At 39.0% G+C, this 20,656-nt stretch overlaps 1 protein-coding gene across 1 annotated transcript; it reads left to right on the top strand.

The window, feature by feature from the left end:
- The first annotated feature begins 10,335 nt into the window (after nucleotides 1–10,335).
- LOC5572101 (IQ domain-containing protein D) lies at nucleotides 10,336–11,531 on the top strand. Its single transcript, XM_001660129.2, has 2 exons — nucleotides 10,336–10,645; nucleotides 10,701–11,531. The coding sequence occupies exons 1-2, from the start codon at nucleotides 10,376–10,378 to the stop codon at nucleotides 11,469–11,471; spliced, it is 1,041 nt and encodes a 346-aa protein (XP_001660179.2). The 5' UTR covers nucleotides 10,336–10,375; the 3' UTR covers nucleotides 11,472–11,531.
- Nucleotides 11,532–20,656: the final 9,125 nt, after the last annotated feature.

Raw genomic sequence — 20,656 nt, forward strand, 5'->3', positions numbered from 1 at the left:
ACTTCATCTTGCAATACAAAGCTATAGTTTTCAGAAAAATCACAAATGACTAAAAATTCACCATCTTGTAATGTATTTTTCGTATTTTTTAAAAAGCGGGATTGCTCTGTTTTAATAAAGTCGTGAGGAATTAAACTTTCTAATTTCAAGCAAAAAATGACACAAACTCATCTACAGGTTTTACAATAGTTTCTAGGTCACACCTATCCGTGGTCACACATTGCTCAAATGATAACTGATCAATATAATTTTCTTCAAACTCAGCGAATAAAGTATTTTCCAATGATGAAGAATCTGGACAATCCGATCAAGATCGTAGATAGCAATTTGATGTTGTATTTTCACACAAAAGACTACCAGTTAACATTTTAATATCCTTTGATAAATTGATTCTTTTCAAACTATGTAAGATTAGGTTAATATTTTCGTGTGTTGTGCACACACAAACATTATGTGTTCCTGAATTGGATAGAAGCTTGCATTGCCTTGGACGAAGGCTTGCAAATGAGGAAAAACTACCTTAATATTTTCGTTAATTTCCTTGAAGCGTGTATACGCTTCTTTCAAAGTAGTCATCATTAATCGTTTTTGGATTGCTTGACGCTTTCCATCTTTTTTACAGATACATAATCTTTTTGGCCAGGCATAGCTCTACTTACTTCATCGTCTTCAAAATATTGAATTATTTTTTCTTTTGTCTCATCTGTTAATGAAGTACTCGACCTAGCATTTTTGGTTGCAAGACAGTTATTTTTGAATTGTTTTGCCTCTTTTGCTGTATTTCTATTGGTTTTGAACTCATCAATGGCGTCTTGAATAGACCACGAGCTTGGCAGCATCGACAAAATCAATAATTTTTCTTTCCTTGCGTGGCTAGATTCGAGAACCTTTCCTTCATATTCATAATTACCTCATCGTAGTCTGTATTTTCCACATCCTCAGGTCCTAATTTGAAGAGGTTTCTTCGTACAGCTTCGTTGATTTCACGGTATTTTTTCTCGGGATAATTGATGTAACCCATCTTCGTCCATTTAATCGGAGTCACTTTTATTCCAGCTATCCCTTCGTTGAAGTGTTCGATGTTGACCTTCTGGATGCACTCATCTTCTGATTGATTTGTTGAAACAGATGTCGCTGATGGTACCGTGGCAAGACTATCTGCACTTGGTACTTCTGGTAACTCCTCAGTTGTTGTCGGTGCATCTAGTAATTCCTCAGTTGTTGTTGTTTTCGAACTTCCTGCAACCTGATCCACCGATGATGTACAGATTGCCCGTTTGTCAACGTTTAAACGGCAGGACGTACAAATGCGTAAATTTGTATTCAATGTAGACATTGGAGCATAACCAGCCGCTTTCAGTTTATCTATGGTGCTTTCGGTGAGATTTCGTAGCTCTTTCGAACACTTTTTTTCTGCAAACGGCCTGCAACAGTTGAGAAAGCGACTACTCATGTTGCTCGTTAGATTTTAATAAACAAAATCACTTTTAAGTTTTACTGACTAGTTTGGTGTCGTTTGCTTGCCTGAAGAAAAATTTTACAATTAAATCTTTCATAACCATAGTGGTAGTATATTTTTAGCTTTTTCGTGAGTATGTTCATGGTATGTACCTATCATGTTTTTGATGTTGTTGAAGTTACTCGCTTTCTCCCAAATATGATTAACAAAGTCTATTCTCTACCAAGGCGGGTCTATACCCAGGTGTAATCAGATTTTAACTTTGTGGAGAAAACCAGCGCCGAGAAAACCGACCTGCTTTACGTATACTAGATCACCTGGGTATAGACCCGCCTTGTTCTCTACGAGGTAAACTTTTTGCAGGTAAACTAGTCGTATACCTGTATAGAAAACTTTTTTTGTATCAAAAGGTTTCAACACTATTGAGAGAATTTTTATTCAGTTACGTACAATAAAAAATATGACACTATCAAGACTTTAGATCACAACACTGGATCGCGTCTAACTTTCTAATAGATGCTATAATAGTTATGAATAATTAAATAAAATATCATGAAAACAACTTGTTAACCTCATGTGGTACCCTTAACAAAAAATTCAGCAACAAACTGCGGTCCTAAAAAAATTAACAATGAAAAAAAAAAAAAATTCACTAAGTGTCAAATTTGTGAAATATTTGAAATGTCATAACTTTTTTGTTTATTGGCTTATCATCACCAAATTTTTATGGTAGATAGCTAATATAATGGACCGTTTTCCCTCAAAAAATTACGTTGGTATTCCGATAGGGTTTTGAGATATTTGAGTTTTTGTGACAAAAATGATGTTTTTTAATGCATAAAAAATGTTTTTTTACTGTGTGTATTTTTTTGGAATCTTTATTTAGTTGTCTATCTTTGTTTCTTTAGTTGTCTAACAATCGAACGAACCGTTTTTGCTGTGCAGCTTTTTGAATATTTTTGAACCATTTTCACATACACCCTTTTGAAAAGTTAGTCGTGACTCAACTTGAAGATTTGATAACGGAAAATGACGATTTAGATGGAACTGAAAAACTGTGCAAATTTTCAGATATTTTTGAAATGGTCGATCAGAATCGACTTGCATGCCTACGTGGAATCCCTCAGTAGAATACCCTTCAGATTTGTTGGAACGGATCAAATTTGTTACACGTAAAAGTTGATGAGTGGTCGAATATCCATGGCGAAATCCGAACTGTTCATTGGCAAAAAATGAATTTTCGTTGATATGGACCTGGTTGTCTGGTTTTAAAATTGGAACAACCTTAGCATGTTTCCATTTGTCAGGAAAATATGCTAATTGAAAACATTTGTTAAATATATCAACTAAAAATGGTAAGTAGATGAAAAAACAGAATTTAGTACTATACCATTTAATTCCACTAGTACTAGTCGAGTCTAGTACACGACACTGAAGACGGCCTTACAGTTGAGGTCGAAATACGCGTATCTGTCAAAGGATACAAACTCTAGTGGAATTAAATGGTATAGTACTAAATTCTGTTTTTTCATCTACTTACCATTTTTAGTTGATATATTTAACAAATGTTTTCAATTAGCATATTTTCCTGACAAATGGAAACATGCTAAGGTTGTTTCAATTTTAAAACCAGACAACCAGGCCCAACTTGATTCAGAATGTTTTCGAAGTCCTGAGTAACTTGATTTTCAATTGGACTAGTAAGTCCTAAATTAAAATTGTGCGCGCTTTCAAACTGCATAGCAAGTTTTTGAGCTTTTTCGCAATTACAGTCGCCTCTCCACATCTCGATATCGAAGGGACCATCGAGATAAGGAGAGATCGAGACAGAGAACAATAATTTAATGCACACTAGATTGAAAATCACTCCGTTACTAGGAAAATAATAAACAAACAAACTTCATTTCGAGTTTCCATTTTTTTCTGAATAACTTAAATCTGGTCTAGTAACCTTTGATAGTGTTCATATCGACATATGGAGAGAAAACTGGGAACGAATATCAACAGAAACACATCGAGATATGGAAATATCGAGATAAGGAGGATATCGATATGTGGAGAGGGAATTTGTATGCAGAATGAAGGGACCGAAGCAATCATCGACATAGGGAGAGATATCGAGATGTAGAACATCGAGATGTGGAGAGTAGACTGTAGTTAGTAATTATTTGTTTTCCTCTTTCAATGCCGGTATTGGCTTCTAAGGTTTTTTCAAAATTTTAAATAATTTACAAAAAGGCTTAGAGCTAGGGTTCAATTGAGAAATTTTATTTTCTAAACTTTTGTTTCTTAATTGTGCTAAACGTATCTTGATTTCTTTCTGCAAATCCTGCCATATAATTTTCATAGCAGGATCGCGAGTACGTTGAAATTGCCTTCTCCTCACGTTTTTAAGGCGGATCAAGAGTTTAAGATCATCGTCTATAATCACGGATTCAAATTTTACTTCACATTTTGGAATTGCAAAGCTCCTGGCTTCAACAATGGAATTTGTTGGAGTTTCAAGAGCATTATCAATATCAAGTTTAGTTTGTAAAGAAATATTGACATCAAGATTAGAGTCAATATACGTTTCAAATGTATTCCAGTCGGCTAAAAAATAATTGAAAGTGGAGCTTATAGGATTGGGAATCGCTTCATGGGATATTTGAAATGCAACAGGGATATGATCAGAATCAAAGGAAGAACAGAAAGAGAAAAACTAGAAGAGGAAAAACATGTTGGGCTCTCAGGGTTCTTCTTCTTCTTGGCATTAAGGCGAAGTAGGCCGTCATTGAAATCTGTACGCGTCGTTGATGATTGTTGCTAATTCATTTCACAATTTTGAATCAAAGAAAATCATATGGTTTTGCACTGACACAGCTGAAAAAGTATCAGCATACTTTATGCATGTTAGCGCGTACAGTGATACTTTTTCAAGTCGATATAAACTATCAAGAATGAGTTTTATCACATTGAAATGCAAGCTGAAGAGTCATCATTGTTGCCAAAACGAATGACGGGCTACTTAGCCTTAACGTCCCCACTGGGACAGAGCTGGCTACTCAGCGTAGTGTTCCAAGAGCACTTCTACAGTTATTAGCTGAGAGCTTTCTTTGTCAAAGTTGCCATTTTTACATTCGTATATCGTGTGGCAGGTACGATGATACTCTATGCCCAGGGAAGTCAAGAAAATTTCCATTACGAAAAGATCCTGGACAACCGGAAATCGAACCCAGACACCTTCAGCATGGCTTTGCTTTGTAGCCGCGGACTCTAACCACTCGGCCAATGAAGGCCCCAACATGGGCTATCAGGGTATTGTATTGAGAAATATACTGAAGAGCACTCAACAAATAAAATTCTGCCGTTGGAATTACTTTGAGAACATGACCGATGTTTGGCATTAAAGTCACCAATGACAAACAATTTTGGCTTATTGCGAGTCAATTTTCGCAAGTCAGTTTGGAGCAAATTAACTTGCTGTCCAGAGCATTGAAAAGGTAAATAAGCAGCTATGAAAGTATATTTACCAAGCTGTGTTTCAACTAAAACACCTAAAGTTTCAAAAACATTAGTTTCAAATGACGAAAACAGTTGATGTTTTATACGCCTATGCATGGATTCCTAATCAAGCGATTGTTAACTGAAAATGAGTATTGTTCGATACTCTACCAGGCAAATTCCGGAAACGACCGTTATCGTAACGGATATTATCTTTCATCTGCCTGGCACGAGCCTCAACGACTCTCTTGCGTGAAGGGCATTCCCAAAAATTTGACTTATGATTGTTCCCGCGATTTGAGCAAATAAACTTGGTGGTATCTTCCTTCACTGGACAGACGTCCTTAGTGTGAGAAGAACCTCCGCAAATCATGCATTTAGCATCCATGCGGCAATTTTTTGTACCATGACCCCACTTTTGGCACCGACGGCACTGAGTGGGGTTCTGGTAATTTCCTCCAGGTTTCTGGAAATGTTCCCATGTCACACGTACATCAAACGAAAGTTTTGCTTTTTCTTAAGCTTTAGTATTAGTTAGTTTTTTTTTGTTAAAATGAACTAAACAATATTCTTGAGAAAGCCCTTTCCGAACAATGCCAGATTTTGTTCTCTTTTTCATAATGATTACTTGGACTGAGGAAAAACCAAGTAAATCATTTATTTCATTTTTGATCTCTTCAGGTGACTTATAGATACTTGAGAGACCTTTCAAGACGACTTTGAACAAACGTTCAGTTTTGTGCTTCTTCTCTTCAAGATGTTTGAGAAGAAATTCGCAATCTTTAAGAGTTTCCGGCAAAACGCGACAGTCTCCTTGCTTTGCGATTTAGAAGGAAACCTTGATTCCCCTAATGGAGTTCAAGATCTCCTGCCTAAATCCCCCAAATTCGGAACAACTGACCACGATAGGCGGCACTCTTTGCTTCCTCACTTGAATCAAAGAGCCTGGGCTAGAGACTGCTTCGATTTGGTGTTCGGAAAATTTGTCTAGAGCATCAAACTGATTGCTCATTTTGATACAATTATTCATGTCACCCTTGGAAGAAACTTCGCATTCCGGGGAAGCGTCCTTTCTTCCATTCTTGCCACGTGTAGTGATAGTTTTAAAACCCACTTTTTTGGAAGGAAGTAGTGAATTCAGAGATTCACCCTTCCTTTTGTTAGTTGTTGATACCATGTTTAGTTAATAAACGAGAAAGACGTGACCTTCGAGAGGTTTTTTTTCCCAATACGGTGTCCAAGAAGGCTTAGTACCGCTAGCTTTCGCCAACGGGTCCAACGAAAAATCGAAGGCACGGGTCCAAACAAGGATCGTAAAGGGATCAATAGTAGAAAAAATAGTACTGAAAAGTACTGTTTTAGTAGCACTGAAAAGTACCGTTTTTAATTTTAGCACTGAAAAGTACTGTTTTATTGCTTTATGTAGTTTTTAAGAAAACTTCCAAGAGAGAATTCGTGTACGCACAGCACGAATGTACGCTGCGTACTGGATGAACAGGTTTAGTCGCGAGCATATCCGCAACATAACAGTTTGCATAGCAGTAGTGGTAGGTGAAGGAGAGTGATAAAAACACACCTGTCGATGTGTAGATGGGTAGAAATTGCATTGCGTTGTGTGCGTTGCGTGGCAACGGAGTATTTCGTATATTGCATACTGAAAACTGTCATGTTAGAAACTTTACAACACTTATTCCAAATGCTCATGGAAAACTATTTTGGATCAAATAGTTATCCAAACGGAAGTCAGAGATTTAAAGACATGATAATTTCCATTGCCGGCCACGCCCATCTTCTCCGTTACGAGGAAAGGAAAGGAAAATGATGATATGACACCTACTTGAAGAGAGGCCAGCGACTCACCGACGCCCTCATAGATGACAAGGAGTTGGATGATTGGAAGGGTAATGGTCTAGGATTCACTATAAGCGAGTAATGGGATCGGATTGAAATTTAGTGTATGTGTAGTTTAGTATACTTTTTGTAATTGAGTGTAAGTGTGAATGTAATGTTTTCATCATCGTTGGGAGTGACGGTGCTAAGAAAGTTAAAGTCACTCCATGCGTGTTCGTTTTCCAGGGATGAGACACAGGTATTTCCACCTTGTGCCCTAGCTAAGAAGCTTTGGTTTGAGCGCCATTACTCGCTCTCTGAAACGAGAAGATAAAATTACCCAACCCCATGCTACAGAAATAGCCCAGTCAGTTAATAATAGCGATTAAATCGGAACAAACTCACCAAATCCGTCCATTTATCGAAACGCCTAGTAAAAACACCTTTCCTTAAAAGCTTTATAATATTAAACTATTGGAAATTTGAATCGACATCCTCTAAATTTGGTTTGAACTAATTTCTGCGTAGCACAATAATCATCATCAAAGGCGACTTTCATACTTAACACAGGTTTTCAAAACTTATTATCAGAAAGCATAAAATTAAAAATGATGAAAATGGACCCTCTTGTGTGGTTTCATCTATAAAACTGTTCAAATATCTGTATTAATGCATCTCAAACCAAATATTTTGCCTGAAACTGCTGACTAACAATGCAATCGAAGTTCCCCCGGTGGATTTTCATAGGAATTAGGTTGCTTTGAGTGTTAATTTTATGTTTTTCTGTAGGGGGTCCATAATACGCAAAGGGTCCATAACCGGCATCGACTCCCTAAATAAAAGAATTTCGACATTTTAAAATTATAAAATTGTTCATTGTTCATTGAGTAGAGTTCATTTGTCTTAAATATATAATATCCTGGTGATAAATAGTGCTGACGCTAGATAACTTGACGGTTACTGTTTTACTGTTCGAAAGGGAATCCGTGAGTACAACCTGAAAAAAAATTGAAAACGAGTGAGAAATTAAATGTAAACGTTTATCGTATCGTAGCTGCAGGCTCGGTAAAACCAAAAATTGTCGACGAAAACCTGTGCCAAAACTGCCGTTTTGCAATATAGACTATAAGTAGAATTGAGATCAATGAATTGAGAAAACGAGCAATATTTTGATAAAATTTAACAGCAAAGCTATCGAATGAAATCCGGTGAAACTAGTTGAACACCAATACCGTGGATCGGAAGAAATTGAACATCAAGACGAATCAAATTAATTGTAAGTAAATCCTACTGACCTACTGAAATTTAAAAAAAAATAGTTTGGGCGTTGCTGAAAACCAGTCAGCCGTTGTGGAAAATTATGGTTTCCCTTCGGGAACACCAAGCATTTACCAGCCCAGACAATCTAGGTTTTAAAACCCACTTTTTTGGAAGAAAGTTGTGAATTCCGACATTACCACCGCTAGCTTTCTCTAATCGATCCAACAAAAAATCGAAGGCAATTCTCCCTTACTCGTTTTTCAGTATCTCCATATTGAGTTAGAGAACCATAGTAAAAGTTGGATTTTATGGCTACCTCGATGGTTCCTTGTATCGCATTCTACGACTCGATGGTCCCTTTAATATCAATTTATGGATGTATCTTCTTTCACAGGATAAACGTCCTTAGCGTGACAAGAACCTTCATAGATCATACATTCAGTATCTATCACTGTCTAAAAGTGCTTATTAAAGTTGAAGATCAACTCCGTCGACCCTTGCCGATGCTGTTCTCATGTGCGAGGCTAGCTACGGGCCGGCCTGGGCTGCTTTGACCAAACGTTATTCGAACGTGTATCTGTAGAAAAAACGCCACTAAATACACTTCTGTAACGCCACTAAATACACTTCTGCAATATCCAAAATTAAAGAAGATGTCAGCAAGTGGGATTCATGACGTCATCGACTATTTCGACCGGCATACAAAGATTTTGGATCAATTGGTGGAAGTATCTGCGGGCTGGGGGGCGTTGCTGGCGCAGCTGTTGGTGTCGACGATTCTACCCAGAAGGATTGGGAAGAATACGCGTTGAAGAAACCGGATTCTAGTTTCCGGCACCTAATGGAGTTCCTGGAGGGCCAAACCCGGATTCTGGATGCTGTGGCGGTCAATCAACGTCCTGATATTCAACGTATTCAACCTACAGCTCCTGGTACGTCCTTCAAGAAGTTCATCCCAAAGTTAACGGTGAATACAGCGTCGGATAATTCGTCGATGAAGTGCGTATCCTGCAACGGGCAGCAACTGTCTCCGTCGTGATCACTATAGTCGGGATTGCAAGCCATCGTACCGTTGACGTACGTGCAACAAGAAGCACCACAATCTACTCCATCCTGGCGTGTCAGCAACTGGCTCTGGTTCATCAGCAGGCGCTCATGACTCAGCACAATCGCAAGCGGGCGGTTCTGATGTTTCATCAGCAACGGAAGTTCCTCGGCAGGCAGTACAGAGCTCTGTCGCTACCATCTACGCGGCGAATGTAGCTGTTGGGTCTCGAGAGGTACATATTTTCCTATCAACAGTTCTCGTATCGGTAAAGGATCGCAACGGGCGAAGGCGTTTCTGCACAGCAGATCACAGGCGAATATCATCTCGGAAAGGCTGTGTCATACCTATTTCCGGAATCGGCAGCGCGCAGATTCAAATAAGCAGTTCTGTGTCTGCAACAATAGTTTCGCGGATTATTCTGTTCCGATGGAGTTCTTGCTACTGAAAAAGGTGAAAGAAGATCAACCGGCAACGACAATTCATATCGATGCAAATAACCTACCCTCGGATATGGTTCTGGCGGATCCGGGCTTCAACGAGCGTGCTCCTATCGATCTTCTGCTAGGGTTGGAGTATTTTTACGAGTTCTTGTTGTTGAATGACGGCCGTGTTCAAATACAACGCGTGGGTGATGGACTTCCACTCTTCGTCAATACCGTTTTTGGATGGATCGCTGTTGGTAAAGCAGATCTGGCCAAACTCAATCCAGTTCCTTGCTGCCACGTGACGGATGACACCTCGCTGGATGAGAAAATCATTTTTTTTTTTTTTTGGAAGATTTTTGGAAGATCGAGGAGTTGCAAGATGTACCTCGTCAAACCCAGGAAGAGCATCACTGCGAACAATATTTTCGAAATACATTTTCTCGTACTCAACGGGGAGATACGTAGTGTGTTTGCCGAAGCGAATGGGTTTCGAGCGGATGATTGGCGAATCGAAGGATATGGCAGTGCGGAGACTTGTACAGACACAACAGTAAAAACTATAATCGAATTAACGAATTACCTAGCTATCCCATTCAAAATTTGAAGGACTTGTGCAGTCTCAGTTTTCATCCAAATAAGCGAAACCAAATAGGTGTACACTTTTTTTGGGTAATACAAAATATAGTTTTTGGCCCAAATCCAAACCTAATATTCATAGAAATCTAGTACATAAGAAGGCCATGTTTACTGGTTATGTTCCAATATAGATCTGTCAATCTTAGTAGAGAAATATTTAGAGATCGAGTAAATAACCATAGTTTGTTGAATGTTTAATCTAAAGATTCTAAAATCATATCTCCTACAAGCAAGATGGAAAACATTACGGCTGCGGTATCCCAACCGAACATTAAAACTTTCGATTTTGAACTGCGAAAGAAATGGATCGACCTTATCGTTGATGAATTAGAAGATAACCTGCAGTTATTTTTCTGTCTTGTAAACAGTATTCAAAATTTGCGTCACTCTCAAGCGCGAGAAGAATCATGGACCGAAATCTATAAGCTATCGAAATTGGAGCCGATCGATTTGATAGACCGATTAAAGTCCTTGCATACAAAATTGGGCTTCTGTAGATATGAAGTACATATTTCATTCATTATATTTTTGTTCAATATTTACATCAACCATTCTTAAGATTCCAGATAAGTATGAATACATCTTGAGAGAGGTACAAAGATTACGACGAATGTTGCCCATTGAAATCGAAACTCTTCTCCCATACAAGCGACTGCGCACACAAGACGAGAAGCTCCAGTGGATCACAAACATTCTGGTCACCAAAACAAAAATTCAAAGTTTACGGAATAAAATTCAAACTACACAGAGTGCTACAGAAGAAATGAAACAGGAAACTGTAACGTTGATCGACGGAAGTTCCGATGAAATTCAACAAATTATTGATGAGTCCCAACAGGTGCTGATTGAACTAAAACACGCCGAAGATCTGAAGTTTGCCGATCTTCAAAATGAAACTTCTAGAAAGACGTTAGACTTAGGCAGCCTCACCGAGTATCACAATCTAGTGAACGAACATGATCAAAAACGTCGAAAAATCACCAAACTGACGGTTCAGTTGCAGTTGTGGATAAAGCAGTATGACAAGTTTGTTGGAGAGCCCATAAAGGAGCTGCAAGAGTTAGAAGAAGAAGTTGACCAGTTTGAAGGATGGAAAGAAACCGTGTATGATCCCCAAATGGAGCGGTATGAAGCACTAAAAGCAAGTGTTGATCAGTTTGAGTCCGAGCTGATCGAGGAGCAGGTTGGAATGTTTCGGATAGCACATGCTGCTCGCATAATCCAAAGGGGTTGGCGAAGGGTACTCGAGAAAAGGAAACGAAAGAAGAAAAATAGAAAGAAGGGCAAGAGGAAGGGCATGGCAAGAGTTGCGAAAATTAAAAGGAAATAAGAGTTACTTGAAGGATTGCCTTGGTTCGATGCAAATAAATCTCTATTTAGGAAAAACTAACACACTTGTTATATTTTTCTTTTTTTAAATACATGCGCACAGAATGCCTTTGTTAACTTTTTGAATGACCCCAATCCTGAACTTCATAAATATAATCGAAAATATTTATAACGATCGATTTTTGAAAATTATCAATTTAAATTATTATTAGAGATAAGCCTAAATGTTAAGCGATTCATTTTTTTTTATTTTCAGCTCGTCCTTCAAAAGCATTATCAGTAAAGCCTTCCGAAAAAAGTATAATTTGTTAGCATAATAGTCGTACACTAAAACAAGCGTTGAAGTAATGAGAACCATGAACAAGTTCTTAAATTTACTATTCCAATCACGATTGAGCTATCCAGAACCCTTTTTATTTGCGTTTTGGTCCCTCTCAATCCAACCACATCGATAGCCGAGCGGTAAGCGTTCGCGCTTGACAATCGCGAGATCCTACAATATTTTTATTTAATGAATTTAAATATGAATGGGATAAATGTTCGTTAAATGGTCAAGTTTGAAGGTCTGGCTCTCGGCTTCTAGTGCTCCGATTAACTCAAAATTCTAATCGCAATTCAGACATAGGGGGCTATTTTGTAAATCGAGCAGATTCATGTGATTCGTCTGTATTCATTGTCGATCAAAGCAAGCATGCATATTTCAGATGTCACCCGTCGACTTCCATAGTAATCCAGTCACATAGAGTGACAGCTGTCGAAAAACTCGTGTGACAGAGATGAGTCGAGCGAATTTTTCGGTCGACAGTGACACCAGTCGAGTCATTTCGGTCGACTCGACTTATAAAATAGACCCCATAATTTGATCTTTACGCATTCTTTTAGTTATCGCAGCACATTTTTTTTGGTTATCGCAGCTGTCATACGGCTAATATAAGGCATGACAGATTTATATTAGCACTATCCAGCTTTTTACGAGCGTTAATGGCTGCCGCAAACAGGCTCGCTTTCTGGTAGGGATCAAACGATTTGACGTTTGGCTTGGGTCCACTCAATATAAAATGATCCAAACCTGGGAGGGAGAAACCGATACGAAATTTGTGTACGTCATAGTGAGCCGAGATTATGCTGTCACGAACTGTCACTGTGAGCCCAGATCTTAGACAATGGACTAACTTGAAAAAAGCGCGTAATTGATCAAAATGTATTTTGCATTTCATCAAATGTGACAAAGAATCGATTAAGAAACTATTCATGCTTATTCAAAAGTAATGTCACGATAGCACCTTATATTCTGATTGAATATAAAGTATTCAAATACTCATAATTTTACTTTTTCCAATAAAAACGGAAATGAAATGTATAGAACACTTTGGCCCTTTTTCTATGTATGTCCGAAAAGATCGAAAGTACACAACAAAAGAAAACAAACACGGAGAAATATTTTTACCTAATTTTTGAGTTTACTTTACCCAAAATTAAGTATATCGATTATAGTTTCAACCCAAAATCTCTCGGTTTTCTCTTTCTCCCACACGAATGTTGTCAAAAATAGAGAGAGCTGCATCTACCCAATGGGGGTACTTTGGCCCAATAAGCCAAATTTGGGTAAATGCAACTTTTCTTATGTTTGGGTCGAAAGAACTCAATTTTGCGTTAAATCAACCCAAAATTGAGTATATTTTTCTAACGGAATTAAAGCCAAACTACCTAGTGGGGACCTTGGAAATTTAGCCAAAATTGAGTTATTGGGCTCAACTACGGAATTGCGTTGAAACAACCCAAAATTGAGTTTAATTCCGTCTCCGTGAACGATTTTCATCAAGTCTGCCTTGATTGTCGTTGGCAAGCTGGAGTTTTCTTGCAGTTTGCAAAACCTTTGTGTCAAATTTCGTGTGTAGTATCTGTGCCTCCCTCCCAGATCCAAACCAAACGTCTAATCGATCGATCCCTACCAGAAAGCTAGCCAGTTTGCGGCAGCCATTACCATGCAGAACGAATAAAAGTGGTATTTAGTAACTTGGGATGTCGGGATAGCAAGTGTACCTAAATTTACTATATTTTGAATCTTTTCTCATGCTGTCTCTTGATTCAAAAGTCATTTTGCTTCAGACACATTTTGAAGTTCGATCGGCCTGCTGCAGCATGCTGGTTTTCTGAACTAAGTCCATGTTCATCCATGTTAGTTTAAGTTACTTCAGGCGAAGATTTGAACTTATTTTGATCAAAATAATGTTCACTTCTTGTTGTACACTATGAAAAGGATATAAATATGAAAAAAAACAAAATCATTTTGCCAATACACAACTATATTTAGATGTTCAACATTTTAAAATGTGAAATCATCGAAAAACACATAGAAATTTCAATTGCATTTACTTAAATTCTGACGGTTTTTCACGTTCTGCCCTTCCAATGTGCGGGTTTTCCAGTGACAGTTAGTGACAGCCCAAGTAACAATTCTCGCGGAACATTACTAAAGGACCTATGTACAAATGAGAGATTCTCTCCTCTCTCGTTCTCTTTCGATTATAACAGTGGAATACTAAAGATTTTGGGAAGTTTTTCACTATAGATCGAAAGTCAATTTCCTTGGCTAGCGTTTCATACAAAAAGCGCAACAGTAGAGGTTAATGTGACTCAGTTATTAATGAAAGAGAAAGTAAACAAAGAGAGTCTCTCAATGTTAGATAGGTCCTTTAGTAATGTTCCGCGAGAATTCCACAGCAATTTGGCATTTGTGTTGATTTATGACAGTTACGTGAATGCTATGATAGCTAGAGGCGACATTTAACGTTGCTAGAAGATGATATTTTGTAACTCAGCTCTTAGTTGTTTTCAAAACCTTTTAAAGACAAACTATAAAGTTGAAATTTTGTGGCTACAAAACCAGCTTTATTAAAGTATATAATGAGCCTCGGGACGTGCCATAAATTCTTCCGTTCTTTTGACTTTTACTGTGCGCCGTGTTTTGGTGATGTCTCGCTCTCCCTCACGGGCAACTTGACAACAGGGCGCACAGTAAAAGTCAAACTTTTTATAGCATGCATAGGCTCATGTTTTACTCGCCTACTCATCTCCACATTTTCTCGTACTCAAGGCGAACATTTGCTTATTGCTCTAGGATGCCTATCTGTTCTGTGATACATGGCTTTCTGAAAAATAATATGGCATGTCGATAAATAAGTCCATAAAAATTTATCTTTCACGGATTCATCTTACCTGCACTACACATGGTCCTCTGAACTAATTCACTTACGTTTGAACTTCATTGATCACTAATTGAACTTCAAATCTGGTCAAAAAATCGTGCAAAATTTGATTACCGACATAGCAATCAACAAAAAACCGGCCATATTTATTTTTGCTAATGTGTGATCTTTTATTTGAACGCTAGATGGCTCTAGTGGGCATGGAAGTTGTACTCTTGTTTTGCAGATATTTCAGGAGCCTGACCATTTAGAAGGATGGCGTCTTCGGCAAAGTTTTTTAGTAAGTTAAGGACTATAATTGTTCAAGCTAGTTGATTCAAAATTTTGCCACTGCGAAAATTCACGCGACGACCGGAAGGTTAATAATGTCTTTGAGGTCGTTTACCCCCTTAACCCCCCGCAGATGATAATCCTTGCAAATCCCTTGCACAATCCCCCACTACCCCCTGGTGTGAACTTGAAACTGCACCCCTTATCGCTGAAGTTGTTTTTAACAGACAGATAGACCGAATTCCAAATTGTTTTGCTCTCGGGAACAGCCCATTTTGATTAACGAGGTTTTTGACTGTGACGGTTAATCTGTGTTAAGTGATGCATAAGGTAAACATGATTTACGCGAGAATTGGCATTTCTTTCGTTACTTTTCCGTTTGCCAAGAATTATTGAATTGTTGGAAAATATACCTATCAATAATAATGGTACAATACATAACATTATGGTAAAAAATAACAACTCACCAACTTTTTCGTGTAACAAATTTGATACGTTCCAACAAATCTGAAGGTTATTCTACTGGTCTTGCTCTTCTAGATATAAAAAAAGCATTCGACAGTGTTTGGTATGAAGGCTTGATCGTAAAATTAAAGACTTTAATTTTACAACATACATTTTTAGAATAATTCAAAGTTATCTGTCAAATCGTACACTTTAGGTTAATTATCAGAACTCCAAGTTTGCAAGACTTCCTGTAAGAGCGGGTGTTCCTCAAGGCAACATTTTGGACCAATACTTACTTGATACTTGATACTTGATGGGCAAAAATTCCTTGCTATTGCGTTGAATCTACGCCGAATGAAGAAGCTTTCTCCATTGGTCTCGGTCCTGGGCCAATCGCTTTCAGTCGTCCTGAACGTTAAGCGACCTGAATTCCTCCTCAACTGCATAAAGCCATCCGATGCGCGCAGAGGAGGCGGCGGCCTCTCCCTGGTTCTCTGCTGAATATTAGTTCAGCTTGACGTTCCTCCAACATGCGAGCTACATGCCCAGCCCACCGCAGCCTGCCGTGTTTTATACGCTTAACAATATCCATTTCATTATAGACTCGGTATATCTCGTGATTCATGCGACGTCGCCAGATGCCATTGTCCAATTTACCGCCGAGTATTGTTCGCAGCACTTTACGTTCAAAGACCCCAAAAGCTCTCCGGTCGACCTCTTTCAACGTCCAAGATTCGTGGCCGTACAGAGCTACCGGAAGAATTAGAGTCTTGAACAACGCGAGTTTGGTCTTCGTCTGTATGCTGCGGGTCTTTAGCTGGTTACGAAGTCCGTAAAAAGTCCGACTTGCAGCTGCAATACGCCTTTTTACCTCGCGGGTGTTGTGAACCCTATTAGCATTGCAGAATCCATCAACTGTATACTGTGGCAATTTAGCAATAGTAGTAGTGTATAGAAGTAGTCATGACCTTGAACGTAGATTATTCCCGCACACTTTCTCCCCGCTCAATAGATTGTAAAACAATGCCTTTTGTTCTGCACCCTATAAAAGACCATGCGTCCCCATGATCGGTCTCTTTTACCGATCGACCGTATAGTAAGTATCACGATAGCCGTAGTAATAAATTAGTGATAGTGAAAGTCCGGTGTACGACATTACAGCGGGTAACATCATTATCGCAAGTCACTAGAGTTCCAAGATACACAAATTCTTCAACTACTTCAAAAATATCACCACCTCTACCAACATCTCCTATGGGTGAAACACCCACGGTGTTTACCAGCGACCATGTAATTTGTCCTAGTGGTATTGATAGTGAACCCAATTCGCGTTGTCTCCCTTTTAAAAGGCATGTATGCCTCTTCCACGGCTCGGCGATCAATCCCGATTATGTCGTGTGATAATAATGTCATAACTATGCACGTAAGCTCTCTTTATTGCTCCTTCTAACGCTTTGTTGAACAATAGATTTGAAAGTGCATCGCCCTGTTTCAATCCGTCTAAGATTACGAAGGATGTTGAAATCTCATCCGCAACCCGTATACTTGATTTCGATCCTTCCAACGTTGCACGAATCAATCTAGTCAGCTTCGTCGGAAAACCATGTTCCATCATTATTTCGCACAACTCGTTTCTTTTAACTGAATCGTACGCCTTGAAATCAATGAACAGACGATGAGTCTGCAAGTTGTACTCCCGGAATTTATCGAGGATCTGTCGCAGGGTAAACATTTAATCCGAAGTCGATCGGCCCTCACGAAAACCAGCTTGGTATTCGCCGACGAAGGACTCTTCCAGCGGTCTTAATCTGTTGAACAGAATACGTGACATTATTTAGTACGCCGAATTGAGCAGCGTTATTCCTCGGTAATTGGCGCACTCCAATCTGCGCCCTTTTTGAAGAGAGGGCAAATGAGGCCATCCATCCAGCTAGCAGGCAGTTCTTCTTCCTCCAATATCCTTAGTAGTATATTGTGAATTATAGTATATTGTGGCTTGAAATTTACACGAAATTTTCGAAGAGTGCGAGCTTGAGCAGTTCGGCCGGGAGCTCATCCTTTTCAGCAGCCTTGTTGTTCTTCAGCTTTTCTTAACCTCATCTAGTGATAGAGGCTCCACAGCTTGACCATCGTTGTCAATGTTCATTCTGGTCTCTAATGCTCTATCGTTCCCTGCATTAAGTAACGTTTCGAAATGCTCTTTCCACCTGGCAGCCACCATCGTTTTATCTATCAGCAAATTACCTTCACAGTCGTTGCACATAACGGGAGATGGCGCTGACTTTCTCCGCACGCAATTGACAGTTTCATAGAATAGTCGCATATCGTTCTGTTCCATACAGTTTTGCGCCTCGGCTATCACATTCTCATCATACTCTCATTTCTTTATGCGATGAATTAGCTTTTTGGCTGATCTTGCTTCCCTGTACCGCTCTCTGTTCAGCCTGGTACCAGACACTAACATCCAACGTCTGGCCACGTTCTTCTCATTCGTCACCCTCTGGCACTCCTCGTCGAACCATCCATTTCTGGGACGTCTTCGAGCAGTACCTATCACTTCTCGCGCTGTTTCACTCACCACTCCATGGATTGCATCCCATAGATTGTTGAGGTTTTCGCTCACATTGACCTCACTTTTGATGGTATTCAGCTATAACACCGTCTGCTGAGAAGCGCTGGATATTGAATCGCATTGTTCGCTGTGGTCTCGAATTCGCTACAGTTGATAACCGCGCTCGAATGTTACTGACAACGAGGTTGTGATCCGAGTCAATGTTAGGGCCCCTGAAACTCCTAACATCGATGACATCAGAGAAATGTCGGCCATCCACCAGAATATGGTATATCTGGTTGCAAATATCACCATTTGGATGCCTCCAGGTGTGCTTCCAAAAATCCTTGCGTGCAAAGTAGGTGCTGCTGATGGCCATCCCCCTGGCAGCAGCGAAAGTCACTAGTCGTAGGCCATTGTCATTGGTAACGGAATGAAAACTCTCCTTACCGATGATCGGACGGAAAAAGTCCTCTCTTCTGACCTGCGCGTTTGAATCTCCGATGACAATTTTCATGTCGTGTTTTGGGCACTCTCCATAGGTCGTATCAAGGCATTTATAAAACGCGTCCTTCACGTCATCAGGTTTGTCGTTCGTCGGTGCATAGATGTTGATCAAGCTGTAGTTAAAGAATTTGCCCCGTATCCTCAGTACACAGATTCGCTCGCTAATCGGTTTCCACTTCATAACGCGTGTCATCGCCGCCGCTGTGGTAGATGTTATATTTGAACGTAGTATTGGCGATGGGATCAACCGCCCGGAATTCACGTTCTCCAGATCTAGGCCACCGCACTTCTTGAATGGCGGCCACGCTCATTCCAACCTTCTGCAGTTCACGAGCCAAAAGGCTCGCTCATCCGGGTTCATTTAACGTCCTGACATTCCAGGTACCAAGTTTCCATTCAAAGTCCTTATTTCGTTGCCAGGTCGGTTGCCGTAAATATCGTTCGTTTTTTCTTCTTTCTCCATTTTTCGTGATAGGTGAGAAATTCGGTATGCTACCTTACCGGGGTTGCGCTATCTACATCACGTTAGGTTAGTTGACAGGATACCTTAGGTTAGTTGACAGGATACAACATTTCATACTCAGCCGCTGGATACCAGAACAGACGTTGTTTGAGTCGCACCTCCTGGTGAACAGACGCTCGGGACGCACCCCCTCACTCTAGCTGATGTCAGAAGGACAACAGTGCCCAGGCTGCACTACCAGCTAAGTACGCAAGCCTTAGCTGGCGGTCTTTGTCATCCTTTGACCCGTGGAAGCGTGAAGTAGGGACTTGCGAGGGCCAGAGCTATGTTGGACGCTCCTTCCTGGTTGTCGACTGACCATTTTGCTATCCAATAGGTATTATACAATATTTGCACATCTGACTTACCTAAGTTACCTCAGGGATGTCAAAAATCCTTATTTGAGGATGACACAGGTCTCTCCACCAAAAGACGGAGCCTGTGTGTCATCTGTAGTAGATTGCAAACAAGTTTGGATATTTATTTTATTATTTTACTTTTGCAAGTATAAAGCAAAAGTGGAAGATTTCTTCTAATGCTTCCAAAACTTAACTAATAATGTTCCAACATAAACCAAAAGCTCTTTATTTGAAACCTTCATGACATGTTGTCTCGATGAGAGGGGTTCCAATAAATTGGTCAGATGAAGTTAAGTATCTAGGGCTCATGCTAGATAAGAATTTAACTTTTAAAAATCAAATTGAGGGCATTCAAGCCAAATGTGATAAATATGTAAAATGTCTCTATCCCCTTATTAACAGAAAATCAAAACTTTGTCTTAAGAACAAGCTCTTGATCTTCAAACAAATTAACAGGCCAGCCATGTTGTAAGCTGTACCAATATGGACTAGCTGTTGTAATACCAGGAAGAAAGCTCTGCAGAGGATACAAAAGAAAATTTTTAAAATGATTCTGAAGCTTCCTCCCTGGTATAGTACTAATGAGTTACATAGAATATCCAATGTTGAAACATTGGAACAAATGTCAAATAAAATAAATAATAATTTTGGACAACAATCGTTGCAATCTTCTAAATATTGCCACGATTAATGCGATATAGATTTAGGTTAAGTAAATTTGAATCGTTTGTATTTTCTTATGAGCAGGTAAAATCAACTCACCTGTAAAAAAATCTTTTCTGATATGGCAAATGAAATGTAATATGTTGTTAACTGTTAACAAAATGTTAATAAAAGCTTAGTTTAGTCATACATGCCAAATTAGGATGATAATGTGGTCCTAGACTTAAGAAATTAATATAATGTTTCAAACGATTCTTATAAAGGAATCAAAAACAACGAATAGAGTTTTTGATATTCGTATTTGAAAGTAAAAAATGAATGAATTTGAAATCAAACGGGGTGCTATTACTGACATTATATAGCTTATTTTTTAATTAATTGATAAAAGCCCCAAATGGTAACCATAGAAATTTTACATGGGGAGCGTCGGCCACGCAACAAACTTTGAAATATCTTCAAAATCAGGTGATCAATCATCAAAATCACTAAAGATTGTAAAATTAGGAACTTGTGGAAATATGGTGCAAAAATATTGGAAAAGAAAAAAAATATCGCAATTGAAATATGTTTTTGTGGTAAAAATCAAAGCAGCCGATAGAGCGGTTAAAAGCGGTTCATAGAAGATTTACTGATAATTATTTATTTTTTATGTGAAACAAAGACAGTACAATTGTTTTA

The sequence above is a fragment of the Aedes aegypti genome, chromosome 1 (genome assembly GCF_002204515.2).
Source record: "Aedes aegypti strain LVP_AGWG chromosome 1, AaegL5.0 Primary Assembly, whole genome shotgun sequence".
Lineage (NCBI taxonomy): Eukaryota > Metazoa > Arthropoda > Insecta > Diptera > Culicidae > Aedes > Aedes aegypti.

Excerpts from the sequence above, each read along its gene's own strand:
- LOC5572101 (XM_001660129.2), top strand. The coding sequence starts at position 10,376 with ATGGAAAACATTACGGCTGCGGTATCCCAACCGAACATTAAAACTTTC. Across the intron at positions 10,646-10,700 it reads TGGGCTTCTGTAGATATGAA|ATTCCAGATAAGTATGAATA; the intron begins GTACATATTTCA and ends ACCATTCTTAAG.